The sequence below is a fragment of the Telmatherina bonti genome, assembly GCF_933228915.1.
Source record: "Telmatherina bonti genome assembly, chromosome: 17".
NCBI lineage: Eukaryota > Metazoa > Chordata > Actinopteri > Atheriniformes > Telmatherinidae > Telmatherina > Telmatherina bonti.
This window is the reverse complement of record NC_136615.1, coordinates 35989488-36009750: the sequence shown is the minus strand read 5'-3', so window position 1 is coordinate 36009750 and position 20263 is coordinate 35989488. Positions and strand designations below refer to the sequence as shown.

The 20263-nt window shown below is 41.8% G+C and overlaps 1 protein-coding gene across 1 annotated transcript in view; it reads left to right on the top strand.

The window, feature by feature from the left end:
* slc27a6 (solute carrier family 27 member 6) overlaps positions 1 to 19760 on the top strand; it is a gene marked incomplete at its 5' end in the record, with an annotated part of 48153 nt that extends 28393 nt beyond the window's left edge. Inside the window, 7 exons of the mRNA XM_079257121.1 lie at positions 3966 to 4090; positions 7259 to 7453; positions 12295 to 12385; positions 12459 to 12657; positions 16771 to 16868; positions 16984 to 17114; positions 18927 to 19760. Of these exons, the coding sequence (XP_079113247.1) occupies positions 3966 to 4090; positions 7259 to 7453; positions 12295 to 12385; positions 12459 to 12657; positions 16771 to 16868; positions 16984 to 17114; positions 18927 to 19103 (1016 nt within the window). The 3' untranslated portion in view covers positions 19104 to 19760. The remainder of the gene's footprint in view (positions 1 to 3965; positions 4091 to 7258; positions 7454 to 12294; positions 12386 to 12458; positions 12658 to 16770; positions 16869 to 16983; positions 17115 to 18926) is intronic.
* Positions 19761 to 20263: the final 503 nt, after the last annotated feature.

The following is a 20263-nucleotide window of genomic DNA, read 5'->3' as shown; positions in this document are numbered from 1 at the left end:
CACCTCATCACCATGACAATCTCCCGTTCCACCTCATCACCATGACAATCTCCCGTTCCACCTCATCACCATGAGAATCTCCCGTTCCACCACATCATGATGAGAATCTCCCGTTCCACCTCATCACCATGACAATCTCCCGTTCCACCTCATCACCATGACAATCTCCCGTTCCACCTCATCACCATGAGAATCTCCCGTTCCACCTCATCACCATGACAATCTCCCGTTCCACCTCATCACCATGAGAATCTCCCGTTCCACCACATCACCATGAGAATCTCCCGTTCCACCTCATCACCATGAGAATCTCCCGTTCCACCTCATCACCATGAGAATCTCCCGTTCCACCTCATCACCATGACAATCTCCCGTTCCACCTCATCACCATGACAATCTCCCGTTCCACCTCATCACCATGACAATCTCCCGTTCCACCTCATCATGATGAGAATCTCCCGTTCCACCTCATCACCATGACAATCTCCCGTTCCACCTCATCACCATGACAATCTCCCGTTCCACCTCATCATGATGAGAATCTCCTGTTCCACCTCATCACCATGAGAATCTCCCGTTCCCCCACATCACCATGAGAATCTCCAGTTCCACCTCATCATGATGAGAATCTCCCGTTCCACCTCATCACCATGAGAATCTCCCGTTCCACCACATCACCATGAGAATCTCCCATTCCACCTCATCACCATGAGAATCTCCCGTTCCACCTCATCACCATGAGAATCTCCCGTTCCACCTCATCACCATGAGAATCTCCCGTTCCACCTCATCACTATGAGAATCTCCCGTTCCACCTCATCACCATGAGAATCTCCCGTTCCACCTCATCACCATGAGAATCTCCCGTTCCACCTCATCACTATGAGAATCTCCCGTTCCACCTCATCACCATGAGAATCTCCTGTTCCACCTCATCATGATGAGAATCTCCCGTTCCACCTCATCACCATGAGACTCTCCCGTTCCACCTCATCATGATGAGAATCTCCCGTTCCACCTCATCACCATGAGAATCTCCCGTTCCACCTCATCACCATGAGAATCTCCCGTTCCACCTCATCACCATGAGAATCTCCCGTTCCACCTCATCACCATGAGAATCTCCCGTTCCACCTCATCACCATGAGAATCTCCCATTCCACCACATCACCATGAGAATCTCCCGTTCCACCTCATCACCATGAGAATCTCCCGTTCCACCACATCACCATGAGAATCTCCCGTTCCACCACATCACGATGAGAATCTCCCGTTCCACCTCATCACCATGAGAATCTCCCGTTCCACCACATCATGATGAGAATCTCCCGTTCCACCTCATCACCATGAGAATCTCCCGTTCCACCTCATCACCATGAGAATCTCCCGTTCCACCTCATCACCATGAGAATCTCCCGTTCCACCTCATCACCATGAGAATCTCCCGTTCCACCACATCATGATGAGAATCTCCCGTTCCACCTCATCACCATGAGAATCTCCCGTTCCACCTCATCGTCATGGTGGAGATGATGTGAGCTTTGTGACATGGTGGATTATCTTGCTTGAACCATTATCTGCTTCCAGGTTGGACGCTCTGTGTTCAGAGATGCTATTCTGTATACCTTATTTGGAGCCACCCGTTGTCTTCCCATCATCTCCACTGTGCTACGTTCAGTCACTTAAAGTGTCTCTATGATGAACATTTCAGTCTAATTTATTTTAATATGCAAGTCCAGCAGGGCAAGAAATAATCAAGCATTTTTCACAAACCTCTTCAATCGTGTTGGATCGATCCTCTCAGATCAGCCTCTGCCAGAAACAAGCTAACAGAGAAAGCTCTGCCCTCTGTCCTGCGGGCTGTGTCTGATTGGTCAACTGCTAGGAGTCGTTATACTGAGCAGTGAAGGTGGGCGTGGCTTTATTCTCGTGAACATGCACAACTTACAGAAGATGACCAATCACTGAGTTCCTCCCCCGGCACGTCACTAAAGTTTTGAAGTGGAAAAAACTTTAAAACCAAAAGGGTGTTCTCAAAAACATTAGCAGCTAATGGTAAGATGCTTCCACATTTTTCTGGCAGGGAAATGACAGGAAGTTGAACATGTGGAACTCATAAAGTAGATTTTGGATATCATGGTATTACAGTGGAGCACTTGTTGGTCCATTGAAATAAATCCAGTAGCCTAAACTGCAAACCAGGAGAATATTTCTGGAGAATCTGGTGGGTGTCTATTAAGAAGTTGTTTCTGGGTAGATTTCATTCTAGGTTCCATTCCATTCTAGATTGCGCCGTCTGATGGCAGCAAATTGTAGTACCTCTGAATTTCTATCTTGATTTTTTCTTTTAAAAGTATAAAGTCTTCTCACATAGATATTACCTCAAATTAGGTCTTTTTTTTCCTGAGGATTTCATGCCGGTTCGGAGGGTGTGTTGCAAGGAGGATTTTTTTTTGCATATTTTTGGCTCTTTCAAGACTTGTTATGATGAGTCTCCATGGCAACAAAAGACTTGTTTACAATCGGGATCAACTGATTAATCTCTCCCAAATCAGGATTATCAGTAAAACAACACATCGAATCCCGATGGAGTTGAAAAGAAAGAGAAGAGGATGCAGAGCGGGAGTGAGACAAAAGAGAAAGCGATGGAGATTTAAACCATTTCTCCCGACCGTCCTCATGGGTAATGTGAGATCGCTAGCTAACAAAACGGACGAGCTCGAGATGCTAACAATGTCTCAGAAAGAATACAGAGAGTACAGTATTATGTGCTTCACCGAGACATGGCTGCATGAACACATCCCTGACTGTAATGTGTCTGTACCGGGCTTTAAAACGGTCCGTGCAGACCGCAGTAGACAACACAGCGGAAAGCTAAAGGGTGGTGGAATTGCAGTGCTGGTTAACCAGCGTTGGTGTCATCCTGGACATGTTACTGTCAAGGAGAAGATATGCACAAGGGACATGGAACTGTTAGCTGTGAGCTTCCGTCCATATTATTTACCCAGAGAGTTTAGCTGTGTTATTCTGGTAGCGGTTTATATAATACCTGGTACCGCACCAGACACAGCCTGTGACGTCATCAGCTCCGTCGTTGCTCGGCTACAAACACAGCATCCAAACTCATTCATGGCGATCTCCGGAGACTTCAACAACGTCTCCCTCTCTGCAACTCTACCAACATTCCAGCAGTTTGTCAGCTGCTCCACCAGAGAAAATAAGATGTTGGACTTATTTTATTCAAATAATGGATACAGTTGTATCCTGCAACACAGTGCACAACACAGGGATGAAACAACAAAGTGTGTTCAGTGAGAGGCTTCTTCAAGTCCGCTGTAAGACTGAAAGATACAGAAGATCATTCCTGCCAGCAGCCATCAGCCTCCGGAAGAAGACCTCCTCTAGTTAATTATTATTATCTACTACAATATTGAATTTCCCTTTGGGGATTAATAAAGTATTTTTCATTCATTCATTTCTATTTCATTTCCAGGTGAAAACTCATTAATTTGCAGAGTAATCCTGGAGCATCATTGGATATCTCATTGGTACTGGTATTTTACTAACATTGGGTATCTCCAGGTTACTGATTCACACAGAGCCTGAGTTTGTTTAAGCTATATTTCTGGGTTTAATCACCAAGAGTGATCTCTCAGAGTGACCTTATATTCATAAAGTAACAGGGGTGGATGTAAATGTATACACTTGCAGCTTGCTTTAGCTAAAATAAAATTTAAATCTCACTTTTTTAAAAGAACGTCTCAATTTTCATGTATTGAGGATGTTTTTTTTTTGTTTGTTGCATCATGAGTGTAAGCTGAGGTTGAGTTGTTATTACTGTAGCGGGACACATCCAGAGGAGCCTGTAAAACTGCAGCAGGTGAATACAAACATGGTGAATACAGGGTGTGTAAGTGGGGATGCTAACGCGTCCATGAATCCTGACATGCTCTGTTTGCTGACAGGGGCCTCCTGCGTCTTGAAGAAGAAGTTCTCGGCCTCACAATTCTGGAGCGACTGCAGGAAACATAACGTGACCATATTCCAGTACATCGGCGAACTGTGCAGATACCTCTGCAACCAACCCAAGGTAATCCTCTGATCCTGAGACAGTTTGCTTCTAAACATCTGCTTGCTTCTCTTTTTCTGAATTTATGAGACTTAGAACGAACTTCTGTTGTTGTGAGTAATAAATTTTATAAATCTATAAAAAGCAGAAATGCGTTCTTTGTTTTTGGCTGGTGATGACTTCAAAGCTGGAGTTGCATGGAGCACTTTTCATCCAGTCAGGATAAAGTGAGTCATATAAACATCTCAGCTGATCTGATCGCTTTCTGTTGCAAGTTTAAAGGTTATTCTGCATCTTGGAACAACAAGGTGTTCATGCAATATCCATCTTCTTCAGGTTCCTCTAGGAAAAAATCTTCTCCTGAATTATTCCACATCATATCAAATCGTTCTCCACAACCAATTAGATCATTGGGTCTATTGTCAGGGGAAGTCCCGGATTGAGTATCCCTGTGAGAAACAAGAACTTCTTGTTCTCGAGGCCACAGAACAAGAAATAAGTTTGTTTTGTTTCGGTTCATCCTCCATGGGAGGCTTTGTTTGTGACGGTGTGGGGATCACTGCGGGTAGATATCTGTGTTTCTATGAGCAAACACCAACTGAGCCAGTTATTTCATATTTAAGGACAAACTTGATACCTTGCAAGGTGGATTGTGCATGTAGCGTAGTCCATGTCTTTAAATACAACGTGTATGTAATCAATCTGCCCATTAAAACTCTGTTTAAATCTTAAAAATCATTAAAAATTAGGGCTGTGACGATAAGCTTTTGTCCCGATTCAATTCCGATGTTTTGGGTGCCGATTTGATTTGAATTGCCATTCTTGCTATTCTTTGATATTGCTGATTTTTGTAAACTAAAAACAAACCAAAAAAAAATGATAAAACTTTTTTTTGCTAGTTATTTTTCTTGATTTCGGTTTGGAAAAATCACCACAGTAGCCAGATCATCATAATGGTGCCATAATGTCAAAAACGTAAAGTAAAAAGATCAATAAAAACAATAAAATAGACAAAAAATCAAAAAGCATAAAATCCCAGTCCCCCCCCCCCCCCATTAAAAATCTGTTCAACCTGCAACACAGAAGCAGACGCTTCACGCTTTTTCCGCACCTCAAATGTCTGACAAATCAGACGAGAAGAAAAGCCTGTTCGACTTCATGAACGAGCTGCACGCTCGATGTTCTCCATAACGTCCACGAAAACAAAATGACGTCATTTTGTTGTCGTGGCTTCTCGTGGAGGACGGAACAGTGTTAAGCTACAAGAACACACACATCTGAGACAGATGTCTCCTTCTGTCATTAAAAAACACCAGTTTAGATTTAATCACAACTTTATGGAAAGCTTTAAAGGACAAAAGAATTGAAATAGAAGTGACAGTAATAAAAGCAAATTGCAGGGAAATATGAGTAGTTCCACAGGAGTTCAGGCTGGATGTGGTCTGGGAGACTGAAGCGTCCCGCTCTGTGGGATTACTTGTCTCCATGCGGCCATGCTAATGTGTTGGCGTGACGTGACGTCAGAAAATGCTCATGTACTGCTGCTTCATGAGCGACTCAGCCACCGAATCAGAGCTGAGAACAACTTTCCTGTCTCTGCTGTTTATGAATCCATTCAGCACTGTGACAGGAAGAGGCTTTGTGCTGCGCCCTCCCAGTATGGACACAAACACAGTTAGCGGGCCAAGCTGGACCCTCTTCAGACTGGACTCAAAGTCCTCTTTGTCCAAACTGTCTTTGTTTTGTGTCTGTGTGGGTGGATGGCTGAATGAACGTCCTCACTGCTGATTAGAAAATTAAAGATGTGAACATGTAGTGCACAGAAGCACCTTTTTCACGTGGTGAAAGTGTGCAAACACATGTGCTGCAATTCCTCTGTTCGCAGCCAACAGGCAGCTGTTCTGTGGACGGGGGTCTTTCTTCCATCAGGAATGAAAACGTGAAAAACTTTTAGAACATTCTCGGCTAGCAAACCTGAGAAGAGACAAAGTCCTCCTCGGTGAAGACAGAGAGACTTTCTGCAGGACGTTACGTCATCCAGGGTCAGAGGTCACTAAATGCATCTGTTAAAATCCTGCTGTTGATGCACGTCCCTACTTTCACGCAGAAAGTTTACATGATAGTTTGGAAGTTTAAAACAACTCTACATCGTTGCACGTTTACATCATAGAAAGTGTCGTTACATGTTCTAAACAATAATACGCTGCTGAAACACTTTTACCAGGAAAACAATGTTAAAAACCTTTTACAAGTTCTGGAAACACAAAAACCAGAAGTCTCATTTAGAAAACATCGCGTAGGGTCTATATTAACAGTGTACGTAAGCAGGAAATGACATAAGCCAAAAAGATTTATAAAAACATGCACACGCACCCCTACAAGCAATTTCCACCTTAAAAATTCACCCTTCCCCCTTAAACGTTTGCGTCCAAGGTTCCGCCTCATATTCCGTCCTCTCCACGTCCACATTCAGCCGCATGCGGTTGATGGAACGCTTCTCGTGAATAGTAATGTGTATTTAAATGAGCAGCTGATTAACATTAAGTCCTGGTTTACGATGACAAACATGGAGAAATAGCAAAGAAATGCACTTCCACCGAGGCAGACAGCGATGTGCCGGTGATTAAGGTGGAAAGTTGAAAAAATATCTCGTTTAATAGCTGCAGCAGTGGCGTCTGGAGGAAGATGGCTGATAAAGGCTGCTCTGCAAAATCAGATAAATAATTCATGAATTAAAAGAAGTTAGAAATTCATTGAGTAATTTGTGTGATGTAATGTCCAACATTTCAAACACATTAAAGAAACTTGGTAAAAATGTTTCTATTAAACATGACGTATAAGTCCTTGTATCGTTTTAATGGAAATAAATTAGTTATAAGTGGAATAAATATGAGTAATGTTAAGCATTGTGCATTAATGCCTTCAGCAATTGTTGCACAGAAGAACTGTCTGCTTCTGGATTATAATGGTACGTTCCACATGTCTCGGACTTCCAAATCGATCCAAATCGGTCGAGAGGAGGCAACGTCATTACCAAGTAGTTTCTTGTCCGTCTGAAATCTGAAATACATGATATGTTGTCAGGATTCTGTTTCTTGTTGTGTTTCTGTGTTGTATTTATCATGTTTTCTGTCTGCTGCTGTGAAGTCAGTTTAGCTCAGGGTTGTGACAGATTTTTCCCTCTTCCAGACAGAATTGGATCGTGTTCACAAGGTGCGAATGGGAGTTGGGAATGGGCTGCGGCAGGATGTTTGGCGGGACTTCCTGAATCGCTTTGGGGACATTAAAATGTGTGAAGTGTACGGCTCCACCGAGGGAAACCTGTGTTTCATGAACCACATCGGCAGGATTGGAACAGTCGGCCGCTCCAACTTCTTCTACAGGGTGAGTGTCTGCAGGTGCTCTGCAACCAGGTGTGATCTGCAGTTATCAACTCAATGATGCTTTAAGGATTTTTTACATCTTTTGAGTTTAGACACATGCACCGTTGTTATGCATTTGTTGGAAAGTCTTAAAAGATGCCTGGTAGCCTCAGTGGCAAACAGCTGAGGCTAAAAACAACATGTCTCCATGCTAACTGGCGTTAAAAGGTTCAGATTCTACAGGCTGAGTTAGAAATATAAAATAAAAACAAACTAAAAAAAGAATTAGAACGGTTTGACATTTTAAGGGAAACAGGCTACAATGCCAGCTGTGACACATGCTACTACACAAGTTACGACACAAGTTACGACGCAAGTTACGACACAAGTTACGACGCAAGTTACAACACAAGCTTATGACACAAATTAGGACACATGTTGCGTTGCAAACTACGACACAAATTACAACACAAGCTGTTATACAAGATATAACAAAAGTGGTGACGCAAGTTACGACACAAATTACGACAGAAGTTACGACACAAATTACGACAGAAGTTACAACACAAGCTGCGACACAAGCTACAACACAAGTTACGAAACGCTACAACACAAGTTACGAAACGCTACAACACAAGCTGCGACACAAGCTACAACACAAGTTACGAAACGCTACAACACAAGTTACGAAACGCTACAACACAAGCTGCGACACAAGCTACAACACAAGTTACGAAACGCTACAACACAAGCTGCGACACAAGCTACAACACAAGTTACGAAACGCTACAACACAAGCTGCGACACAAGCTACAACACAAGTTACGAAACGCTACAACACAAGCTGCGACACAAGCTACAACACAAGTTACGAAACGCTACAACACAAGCTGCGACACAAGCTACAACACAAGTTACGAAACGCTACAACACAAGCTGCGACACAAGCTACAACACAAGTTACGAAACGCTACAACACAAGCTGCGACACAAGCTACAACACAAGTTACGAAACGCTACAACACAAGCTGCGACACAAGCTACAACACAAGTTACGAAACGCTACAACACAAGCTGCGACACAAGCTACAACACAAGTTACAAAACGCTACAACACAAGTTACGAAACGCTACAACACAAGCTGCGACACAAGCTACAACACAAGTTACGAAACGCTACAACACAAGTTACGAAACGCTACAACACAAGCTGCGACACAAGCTACAACACAAGTTACGAAACGCTACAACACAAGCTGCGACACAAGCTACAACACAAGTTACGAAACGCTACAACACAAGTTACGAAACGCTACAACACAAGCTGCGACACAAGCTACAACACAAGTTACGAAACGCTACAACACAAGTTACGAAACGCTACAACACAAGCTGCGACACAAGCTACAACACAAGTTACGAAACGCTACAACACAAGCTGCGACACAAGCTACAACACAAGTTACGAAACGCTACAACACAAGCTGCGACACAAGCTACAACACAAGTTACGAAACGCTACAACACAAGCTGCGACACAAGCTACAACACAAGTTACGAAACGCTACAACACAAGCTGCGACACAAGCTACAACACAAGTTACGAAACGCTACAACACAAGCTGCGACACAAGCTACAACACAAGTTACGAAACGCTACAACACAAGCTGCGACACAAGCTACAACACAAGTTACAAAACGCTACAACACAAGTTACGAAACGCTACAACACAAGCTGCGACACAAGCTACAACACAAGTTACAAAACGCTACAACACAAGTTACGAAACGCTACAACACAAGCTGCGACACAAGCTACAACACAAGTTACGAAACGCTACAACACAAGCTGCGACACAAGCTACAACACAAGTTACGAAACGCTACAACACAAGCTGCGACACAAGCTACAACACAAGTTACGAAACGCTACAACACAAGCTGCGACACAAGCTACAACACAAGTTACAAAACGCTACAACACAAGTTACGAAACGCTACAACACAAGCTGCGACACAAGCTACAACACAAGTTACGAAACGCTACAACACAAGTTACGAAACGCTACAACACAAGCTGCGACACAAGCTACAACACAAGTTACAAAACGCTACAACACAAGTTACGAAACGCTACAACACAAGCTGCGACACAAGCTACAACACAAGTTACGAAACGCTACAACACAAGCTGCGACACAAGCTACAACACAAGTTATGAAACGCTACAACACAAGCTGCGACACAAGCTACAACACAAGTTACAAAACGCTACAACACAAGTTACGAAACGCTACAACACAAGCTGCGACACAAGCTACAACACAAGTTACGAAACGCTACAACACAAGTTACGAAACGCTACAACACAAGTTACGAAACGCTACAACACAAGCTGCGACACAAGCTACAACACAAGTTACAAAACGCTACAACACAAGTTACGAAACGCTACAACACAAGCTGCGACACAAGCTACAACACAAGTTACGAAACGCTACAACACAAGTTATGAAACGCTACAACACAAGCTGTGACACAAGCTACAACACAAGTTATGAAACGCTACAACACAAGTTACGAAACGCTACAACACAAGTTACGAAACGCTACGACACAAGCTGCGACACTTGGGTTACAATGTTTTCATTCCACGCTGAAATTTATCTGACCTGCCAGTGTTCTCTCGGTTAGTATAGCTCGCCGGATTAGCATACCACCAGTTCACATTTGGAGGTTTCTTTGTTGGGTTTGGCTTCTTTATGGAAACAGCTTATCAGTCTAACCCAGCTGTTCCCCAAATCCCAAAAAGGCATTTCAGAAGACTTTAATAAACTGTCATCTGGTTTGCTATTTTGACAGGTATGCCAAGCTGATAGAACACCGGTTTATCTTCACCTTCATGTTTAATAGAAAGTAACGACATTGAGGGATGTTAACGCTGAATTAATTGTAGCGGGAAACACTGCGATTAACCGTAGAGTTAAGTAATGGTTAGGTAATGGTGACGTCTTGCTCAGACCCGTCACCTGATATACAAACATGATGACATAATAATAAGAAGCTCATGCAAATGTTAATATTCAAGTTTTTTTTTTAGTGTTTGATTACTGATCAGGTCTTTGTGTAATCCTGTACTCCCGTGTAAATGTCCGGGTGTATAAATCATGTGTCGCCTGAATAATTAGCAGTGTTGATGAAGCTGCTGTGTAAGTCTGTGTGGACGGTCGGGAGGATGAGCAACCAACGGGGCTTATCTGTGGATATTGTCAGTATTAGCTGCAGTAAATCCTGCCTGCAGCGAGAGCTGCTGTTACAGAGGAGTTACAAAAGACCAGCTCCCATGTATTTAGCTGTAATCTCTGACCCCGGCTATCCTCAGACGGCCTCTCCTTCCGATCCACAAAACCTTATAAAATATTCTTATTTAATAGTAGAAAAATATAGACATACAATCATCACACGTCCAGTTTTGATCAACAAAATCATTAAATTTCCTATTCAAATAAACTTCTACATTAATTTATGTCTACAATAAAAAAAACAAACTGTTTTTTTATGATTTCATTATTGCTTCTGATATAAATGAAGACGAGCAGACGGTTTGAAACGTAACATTCAAGGCTTTGTGTTCCACACTCTCCTCCCCGTCTCGATCTTACACCGAGGATTTACCTTATTCTAACCTATAAATAGCTCCAAACACTCATCAGAGCACTTCTTGCAGACTAAGGCTGAACTCGGTCATGTCAAAGTGTTTCATGTAATCAGTCCACCAATGGGAGCCAATAAAACTTCTCCATCATGTTTATTGCTATTTTTTATGTTTTCAAGAGAAGAAACTTGAATCTTAACCCTTTATTTTCACGCTAAGAAAAGACGCTCAAAAGGTTTTTTTTATTTATTTATTTTTTTTATTTCATTCTTTCATGGGATTACATAACCACACCAACTGGTGGAGAAGGTTTATTTCTACATATCATTAGTGAAATGAATAGTGACCTCAGGGCAGGGAGTTCACCCTCTACAGCACATAGACCCTGTCTGAGTCCTCCAGGTCTACATAGACCCTGTCTGAGTCCTCCAGGTCTACATAGACCCTGTCTGAGTCCTCCAGGTCTACATAGACCCTGTCTGAGTCCTCCAGGTCTACATAGACCCTGTCTGAGTCCTCCAGGTCTACATAGACCCTGTCTGAGTCCTCCAGGTCTACATAGACCCTGTCTGAGTCCTCCAGGTCTACATAGACCCTGTCTGAGTCCTCCAGACATTAAATCATGAGCAAAACGAGCTGAAATGTTTCTGTTTGACTAGAAAATCTCTGGATTCTCCAAAGTTTTGTGTCCAATAATTCTAAATTAAACGTTTTTTATTCCCTTTGTTGCCTCACATGAAAGACAAATCAACGTAAAGACTGGCAGATCCGTTAGTCGCTGACGGTTGGCCACTGTCTGATGGCGTTCAGATGTCCGTCTGCTGTGAGTGTCAGGTAGCAGGTTACCACGGCAACAGTAGGAAGGTTTTCAGCCTGAACTTAAAGTAAGCGAGGCGGCCTAGTTTTGATTGAGCCTGAAGATGAATGTGCGATTAGAGGTAAAAAGTGGATAAAAAGATTAATCTGTAATGGTTTATAGAGTTTTATCTGTAGAGTTTACTTTAGTCATACATGGATGGAATAAATGCTTCCTGTTCAACCTGAAGACAAGTCATAGTTAAAAAGTACTGATAGGAAAAGAAAAGACGGCCTTATTTAGAAGAATAAAATAATGCGACGATCAGGATGATGTCTGTAGTGACCTACAAGGTCCGGCTCCATGATGATAAACCTGTCATGCAGTAAACAGTCTTTATGCTCTCCATAGCTCCTCTTCAAGTATGATTTGGTGAAGTACGACATGGTCAAGGACGAGCCGGTGAGAGATGAGCACGGCTTCTGTCAGCGAGTGAAGATGGGTAAGACCTTCAAGCCCAAACATTTCCTTCAGTCTCTGGCTGAAGTTTTAACCAGAGACGTCTTGTTTTTCAGGCGAGACGGGCCTCCTGCTGTCCAAGGTGAGCGCCCTCAGCCCGTTCTTCGGCTACGCTGGAAGCAAACATCTGACTGAGAAGAAGCTGATGAGGAACGTGTTTGTGAAGGGCGACGCCTACTTTAACACAGGCGACCTGATGGCGGAAGATCAGGAGGGGTTCATCTGCTTCAGAGACAGAGTGGGAGACACCTTCAGGTACAGGCTGGTCACCAGAACAAAGATGCTTCAAAGACCACTAAAAATGTCCCAAAGCTAAAAATGTCCCAAAGCTAAAAATGTTCCAAACCTAAAAATGTCCCAAAGCTAAAAATGTCCCAAAACTAAAAATGTTCCAAACCTAAAAATGTCCCAAACCTAAAAATGTTCCAAACCTAAAAATGTCCAAAACCTAAAAATGTCCCAAAACTAAAAATGTTCCAAACCTAAAAATGTCCCAAAGCTAAAAATGTCCCAAACCTAAAAAAGTCCCAAACCTAAAAATGTCCCAAACCTAAAAATGTCCCAAAACTAAAAATGTCCCAAACCTAAAAATGTTCCAAACCTAAAAATGTCCCAAACCTAAAAATGTCCCAAACCTAAAAATGTTCCAAACCTAAAAATGTCCCAAACCTAAAAATGTCCCAAACCTAAAAATGTCCCAAACCTAAAAATGTCCCAAACCTAAAAATGTCCCAAACCTAAAAATGTCCCAAAACTAAAAATGTCCCAAACCTAAAAATGTCCCAAACCTAAAAATGTCCCAAAACTAAAAATGTCCCAAACCTAAAAATGTCCCAAACCTAAAAATGTTCCAAACCTAAAAATGTCCCAAACCTAAAAATGTCCCAAACCTAAAAATGTTCCAAACCTAAAAATGTCTCAAACCTAAAAAAGTCCCAAACCTAAAAATTTCCAAAACCTAAAAATGTCCAAAACGTAAAACTGCAGATGCATAGTTTTACCCGGAAACAGAAACGATGGAGAAGAATCCTCCACAGCAGGTTTTAACCTCCATTCTCCTGTTGGACAAGATCTCATGAGAATTACAGCTTCCGTGTCTAAACACCGTCCAGTTGAAACACTTTCCAATCGTATTTGTACTTTATGGAAATGTTTGAAATATTGTTTTTATTTTACAAGAAGCTGAAAAGGAAAAGCAGCGACTTTCTCATCGTCGTCCCAGCTCTGCAGCGGTCATTCATATCTGTGTTCATTTCTAATATCAAAATGTTGATTACATGTTGATTTAGAAAGTATTTCACAAGAAGAAAAAAAAACTGCTCTCAGCGCCCTCTGGTGGCCAGATGACTATCTGTATAATTCCTGTTTCTGCCTACAAAGCAAAATAAGTCAATTTGATGGAATTTGGTTTTAAAAAAAAGTCAAATAATTTTCTAACACATGAAATTCTGCCATTAGAGAATCATGGTTTTAAACTGGAATGACTGTGAGATTTAGATATGGATAAATAAATCCCAAACAGACTGTGTGATACTCATAGCCCGTATAAGAAAAATGGACGGCGCCTCCGGCGGTTAAAAGTGAAGTCTATGCAAAAGTGCATAAAACTGCAGTTCCCCCTTCATCCACTAGGGGCTGCAAAACAGAGTGAATCCCCATGGACTCCCATGTTAAAAAGACCAACTTCACAGCAGGAATAAACATGTTTACAGCAGAAATAAACATGTTTACGGCAGAAATAAACATGTTTACAGCAGATATAAACATGTTTACAGCAGGAATAAACATGTTTACAGCAGAAATAAACATGTTTACGGCAGAAATAAACATGTTTACAGCAGATATAAACATGTTTACAGCAGGAATAAACATGTTTACAGCAGAAATAAACATGTTTACGGCAGAAATAAACATGTTTACAGCAGATATAAACATGTTTACAGCAGAAATAAACATGTTTACAGCAGGAATAAACATGTTTACAGCAGATATAAACATGTTTACAGCAGATATAAACATGTTTACAGCAGGAATAAACATGTTTACAGCAGAAATAAACATGTTTACAGCAGGAATAAACATGTTTACAGCAGATATAAACATGTTTACAGCAGAAATAAACATGTTTACAGCAGGAATAAACATGTTTACAGCAGAAATAAACATGTTTACGGCAGAAATAAACATGTTTACAGCAGGAATAAACATGTTTACAGCAGAAATAACATGTTTACGGCAGAAATAAACATGTTTACAGCAGGAATAAACATGTTTACAGCAGAAATAAACATGTTTACGGCAGAAATAAACATGTTTACAGCAGGAATAAACATGTTTACAGCAGAAATAAACATGTTTACGGCAGAAATAAACATGTTTACAGCAGGAATAAACATGTTTACGGCAGAAATAAACATGTTTACAGCAGATATAAACATGTTTACAGCAGAAAAAAACATGTTTACAGCAGGAATAAACATGTTTACGGCAGAAATAAACATGTTTACAGCAGGAATAAACATGTTTACAGCAGGAATAAACATGTTTACGGCAGAAATAAACATGTTTACAGCAGAAATAAACATGTTTACGGCAGAAATAAACATGTTTACAGCAGATATAAACATGTTTACAGCAGGAATAAACATGTTTACAGCAGAAATAAACATGTTTACTGCAGAAATAAACATGTTTACAGCAGAAATAAACATGTTTACAGCAGAAATAAACATGTTTACAGCAGATATAAACATGTTTACAGCAGAAATAAACATGTTTACAGCAGAAATAAACATGTTTACGGCAGAAATAAACATGTTTACGGCAGGAATAAACATGTTTATGGCAGATATAAACACGTTTACAGCAGAAATAAACACGTTTACAGCAGAAATAAACATGTTTACAGCAGAAATAAACATGTTTACGGCAGAAATAAACATGTTTACAGCAGATATAAACATGTTTACAGCAGAAATAAACATGTTTACAGCAGAAATAAACATGTTTACGGCAGAAATAAACATGTTTACGGCAGAAATAAACATGTTTACAGCAGGAATAAACATGTTTATGGCAGATATAAACACGTTTACAGCAGAAATAAACATGTTTACAGCAGATATAAACATGTTTACAGCAGAAATAAACATGTTTACAGCAGAAATAAACATGTTTACGGCAGAAATAAACATGTTTACGGCAGAAATAAACATGTTTACAGCAGGAATAAACATGTTTACAGCAGAAATAAACACGTTTACAGCAGAAATAAACATGTTTACGGCAGAAATAAACATGTTTCCACTCCTGCTCTCAGCGAAGGCGGACGCTTCTATCTGCGCTCCTGTTTCCTCCCTCTCCTCCCGCTCTGCCCTGTGACTTTGTCCTGTCTGACTCTGAGCCTCTTTTTACATCTCTTTACTTCCACTCAAACTAAACAGAAATAAACATGTTTACAGCAGAAATAAACATGTTTACAGCCTGGTAAAAAAAATCTTTTTAATAGGTCAGGTTTACCTTCATGACAACTGTGGGGGGAGTGAAATTTTTCTAACTTGCCCGTTTAAAAGTTTTTTAAAATCTCAATACATTTTGGGGCGTGTCCTTTTGATTGACAGGCTACCCGATCTCCCGCTTCAAGTCAGAAGAACGTAGAACAACCTCGGTTTTTAGCCGGTAAACAACGTGACTTAGCTTTAGCCCGCTTACCTCCGTTAGCTGGTTAGCTCCTGTTATCTCCAGGTTAGCTCAGTTAGCTCTTAGCTACAGAAAGCTCGGAGTTCGCTCGATGTCAATCATCCACCATGATGCTCACAGCCCCCCTCTCAGCTCCGCCTCTTTGCCCATATTTGTATTTTCCGGGCGAGACGACACGCATGCCCCTGCCAAGATGGTGATGGTAGGAACCGCCCACCGAGCTTCAGTTCAGCTCTTCAGAAACCTACGGGTGACGTCACGGAAGCTCCGCCCATCTTTTATATACAGTCTATGGTGATACTCCATAAAAATAATAATGCAAATAAATCACGTTTTTGTTAATCTATTACATATTCAGGACTCTAATCACATTTAAAATGACATCCCCTCTAATATTTATAATATGGATCATAATTCAGGTTTTGAGTTTTTGTTATAATGTAATATTTCAAATAACTAAACTATTTAAAATGTCAAAATTTAAAAAATGATTAAATGTTTAATAGTTTTGAGCAGGTCAGAAGTTTAAATGAAAAGAATGTATGTTTGGTGGTTTTATAGCGTTTTGCTTGTGTGTGGACACTGGAAGCTGAACTGGTCCAGACCTTTCACCATAACGAAACACTAGAGGCCAAAAACTCTTCACTTCTTCATCTCTGCTGATTTCAGATGGAAGGGTGAAAATGTGGCGACCACGGAGGTGACAGAGATCCTCGGACTGGTGGATTTTATTCAGGAAGTTAATGTCTACGGAGTGGAAGTTCCAGGTAGACGCAGCATCCTCTTCCTGCAGAATCATTAGTAGCTCATAGTTTTACCAGTAAATCAGCTAATGATGAAGAACTGGAGTGAAAACGCAACACTGACCTGTCTGGTTCCCAGGACACGAGGGCAGAGCAGGAATGGCGGCCCTGATTATTAGACCTGGACTCACGTTTGAAGGGAAGAAGCTGTTTGAACACGCAGTGAGGGATCTACCAGCGTACGCTCGCCCACTCTTCGTTAGACTTCAGGTGAGAAAGCAGACCGAGTTTCATAGTCCTGATCTAATATTATACTTATATCACATAGAAGGTATAGACGGACGGACGGACGGACAGACGGACAGATATGAAATGAAAGATGAATATTAAACAGTCTAATTGGGGCTGGAACGAAGGACCTCCTGAACCTCTCGGCCCTGCATGGACCAGAGATCAGTCTCTCTATGATACAGTTGAGGGTTGTCATGACATGCATTTGTTTTGAAATGCCACCTGTTGGTTCTTGCTTGTAAAAGTCTCTGAGCTCTTATTTTGAAAGGAAGTTCAGGAGTTCTGGAACAGGAAACAGGAGATACCTTGCATTGATCCACGAAGCACGCTCTGCATGCCTCCCAATATGTTTGTGCTTTTTTGTCCCTTTAAACAGTCAATGAACAGAAAACTGATGAGCAAAGCTTCTGGAATCTCTGGAGGTCAGAGGTCATCGGAGCTGTTAGCTGTGGGTCAAGTTGGGCACAACAAGGACAGAACAAGGATAATTTACTGATAAATATATGATAAATGTTGGTTTTAAAGGGCTTTAGAAATGAAATGGTTTGGGGACTTAGGCCCAGACCTAAGATCCCACCTGCCAGGAGTAATCCAGATCTAGATCAATCTAGAGCCAAACCGTGGTTTGCAGGTGGTTACACACACAGACTGTCTGCTCGTCCTTTTGAAACCTGGTAAAATGTAGATGCAGGTTTGATAGATCACATTGCAGCTGCTAAATTCATATTGTAACATTTTCTCCTCCCAACACAAAACTCATGTTATATATTCATGGTGGCAGACGTACGAACTGGATGTAGAACTGCTTTGCAGACATGAAGCAGGGACACACCGGAACTCCAGTATGTTCCCAGTAAATCAACTGGAGTCAGAGACGTCTCGTGTGTGTCTAGATGAATAAACCTCCTGCAGCATCATGCTGAGGCACTGGCTGACAGCGTCTTGTGGACTCGACAGTTTTCACGCCAGCGTCTGATGTGTGGGGGTGGGCAGCGTCCATGGCTCCACACTCCTCCTGCGGACGGCGACTTTCCCCTCCAAACTAATCTCTGGCGTCTTGTTTTCCCTTCCCTGAAGTGTCTGATGAGACACGCTGACAGCATCTGTCGTCTGCGCTGCACGTTCGCCACCGGTAGTCGCCGTCCGTCGCCACACAGTTCTCCAGATCCGCTGAGTCTAGCAGGTCTGATAGTTGGTGCCATTTAAGGGTTAAAAACAAATAATGTTGTGTCCAGTAGGCGTGTGGGGAGGCCAGGACGGGTGATGTGCACCTTGCCAAGCCGCTGCTCTTCGGTCCAGCTGTCGGCCAGTCAGACGGCGACAGAGGATACGAGGAGTCCGAGCAGGATGGAACAAAAGCATCTGATTGTTTGTGCGGTTTGAAACGACGGCTTTTAGAAATGGTTGTAAGGAACCCTGAAACAGCAGATTAGACCCGAACTCCCATGCAAACACGCTTCTTCCAGCCGTTCCCTGCAGGGATCTTAATGTCTGGAAGACTGTTTACCTGCATCTTCTACTTAATGTGTATGAAACGGAACAGAACTGAAGGACAGACAGACGTGGAACGTGGACGTCTCTGGACCTGGCAGGCGTCAGGATTACGATCAGATTAACTCTGAAGACATGTTTAGACATGACATGAATCTCAGACTATTCTGTGTGAGCCAGCTGAACAGGAAAACGCGCTGATGTGATGGATATAAAACACATCAGAGATGCAACGTGAAGCTGCTGCCGTCTGGTGTCGTTCCGCCCTAAAGCTGCTTGTGTTTGTGTCTTCCCTCTCAGGAGGTGATGGAGATGACCAGCACCTTCAAGCAGCAGAAGTTCCAGCTGGTGCAGAGCGGCTTCAACCCCTCAACCATCTGTGATCCGCTGTATGTGTTGGACTACCAGCAGAAGAGCTACGTTCCTCTGACAGAGCAGATCTACCAGAGCATCGTCAGTGGAGAGAGGAAGCTGTAGAACTCCTCAGCGGGAGGGAAATAAGCTGCACGTTTCGCTGTGGGTTGATAAAAAGCCATCACCCAAGTCTGCGAAGAGGAGCGTGTTGATGAGCTGACTGGAAACACTGGAAGTTATTCTCTTCTTCTAGAAGAAAAACAATGAACCTGAATCAGACACTGAACTGGTTTCACGGTAATTCAGTTAATTTACCTCCTAAAAACAAAGGTGCTTGTTGTGGTGAATGAAGTCCCTCCATATGAAGCAATAATACAACCCTTTTAAAAACTCTTAATGGGACCAGTCAGGGCGTTTCTGGATGCACTTTTCCATGTGATGGGAGGACTGGTTTCCACTTCATCCTTCACTGGTCAACATGTCCAACGTTACCACCTCAACCCCTAAAAGTTGTGTCACTGTGTAAAATGTGATGTCATGTAAATCATCATCACATTTTATTTCCAGTAAAACAACACATCAGATGATAAATATTGTGGAACAATTTCCCAAAAGTTTCCACAAAGTTTGAGAGAATCAGAAGGAATCTCTGTATGCTGGTGACGTTCTGCGTTAAAATCAGACATAATTCTCTGGAACCCAGTGCATGGACTCAGGAAGACTTCCAGAAATCCACACATGCAGGTTAAGGCTCCATCATGAAGAGAAGAAGCCAGATGGGAACCGGATCCAGAAACGCTGTCGTTACATTTACAATCAGCTCATATTTTCATCCGATGATAAAATGTCTGTTTTTACTGATATGCTTGTCTTCTAGTGGGAATAAAATATGAATTGATGAGATTCTCCTCTTATTTTGTCCTGATTTTTGGTGATTCCTTTTTATGGTTGGACAAAACTATAAATCCAGATTATATGTTGTCATCAAGCAGGCGTTTTATAGGTTTAATGATTAATAGATTAAATAAATCAATTTCTTGGACTTTCCTGGAAAATCCTGGAATAAGAAAGGATTCAAACTGGTTTAAATTGTTTGATGATATTTAAAACATTTGTAAATGTGACACAGATATGAAATAATAGACTCTGATAATAACGAATGCAATTACTCCATACGCGCGCGCGCGCACACACACACACACACACACACACACACACACACACACACACACATTGAATTTACCAGTTTCATCAATTATCAGATTGAATTTTCCTCTGAAATT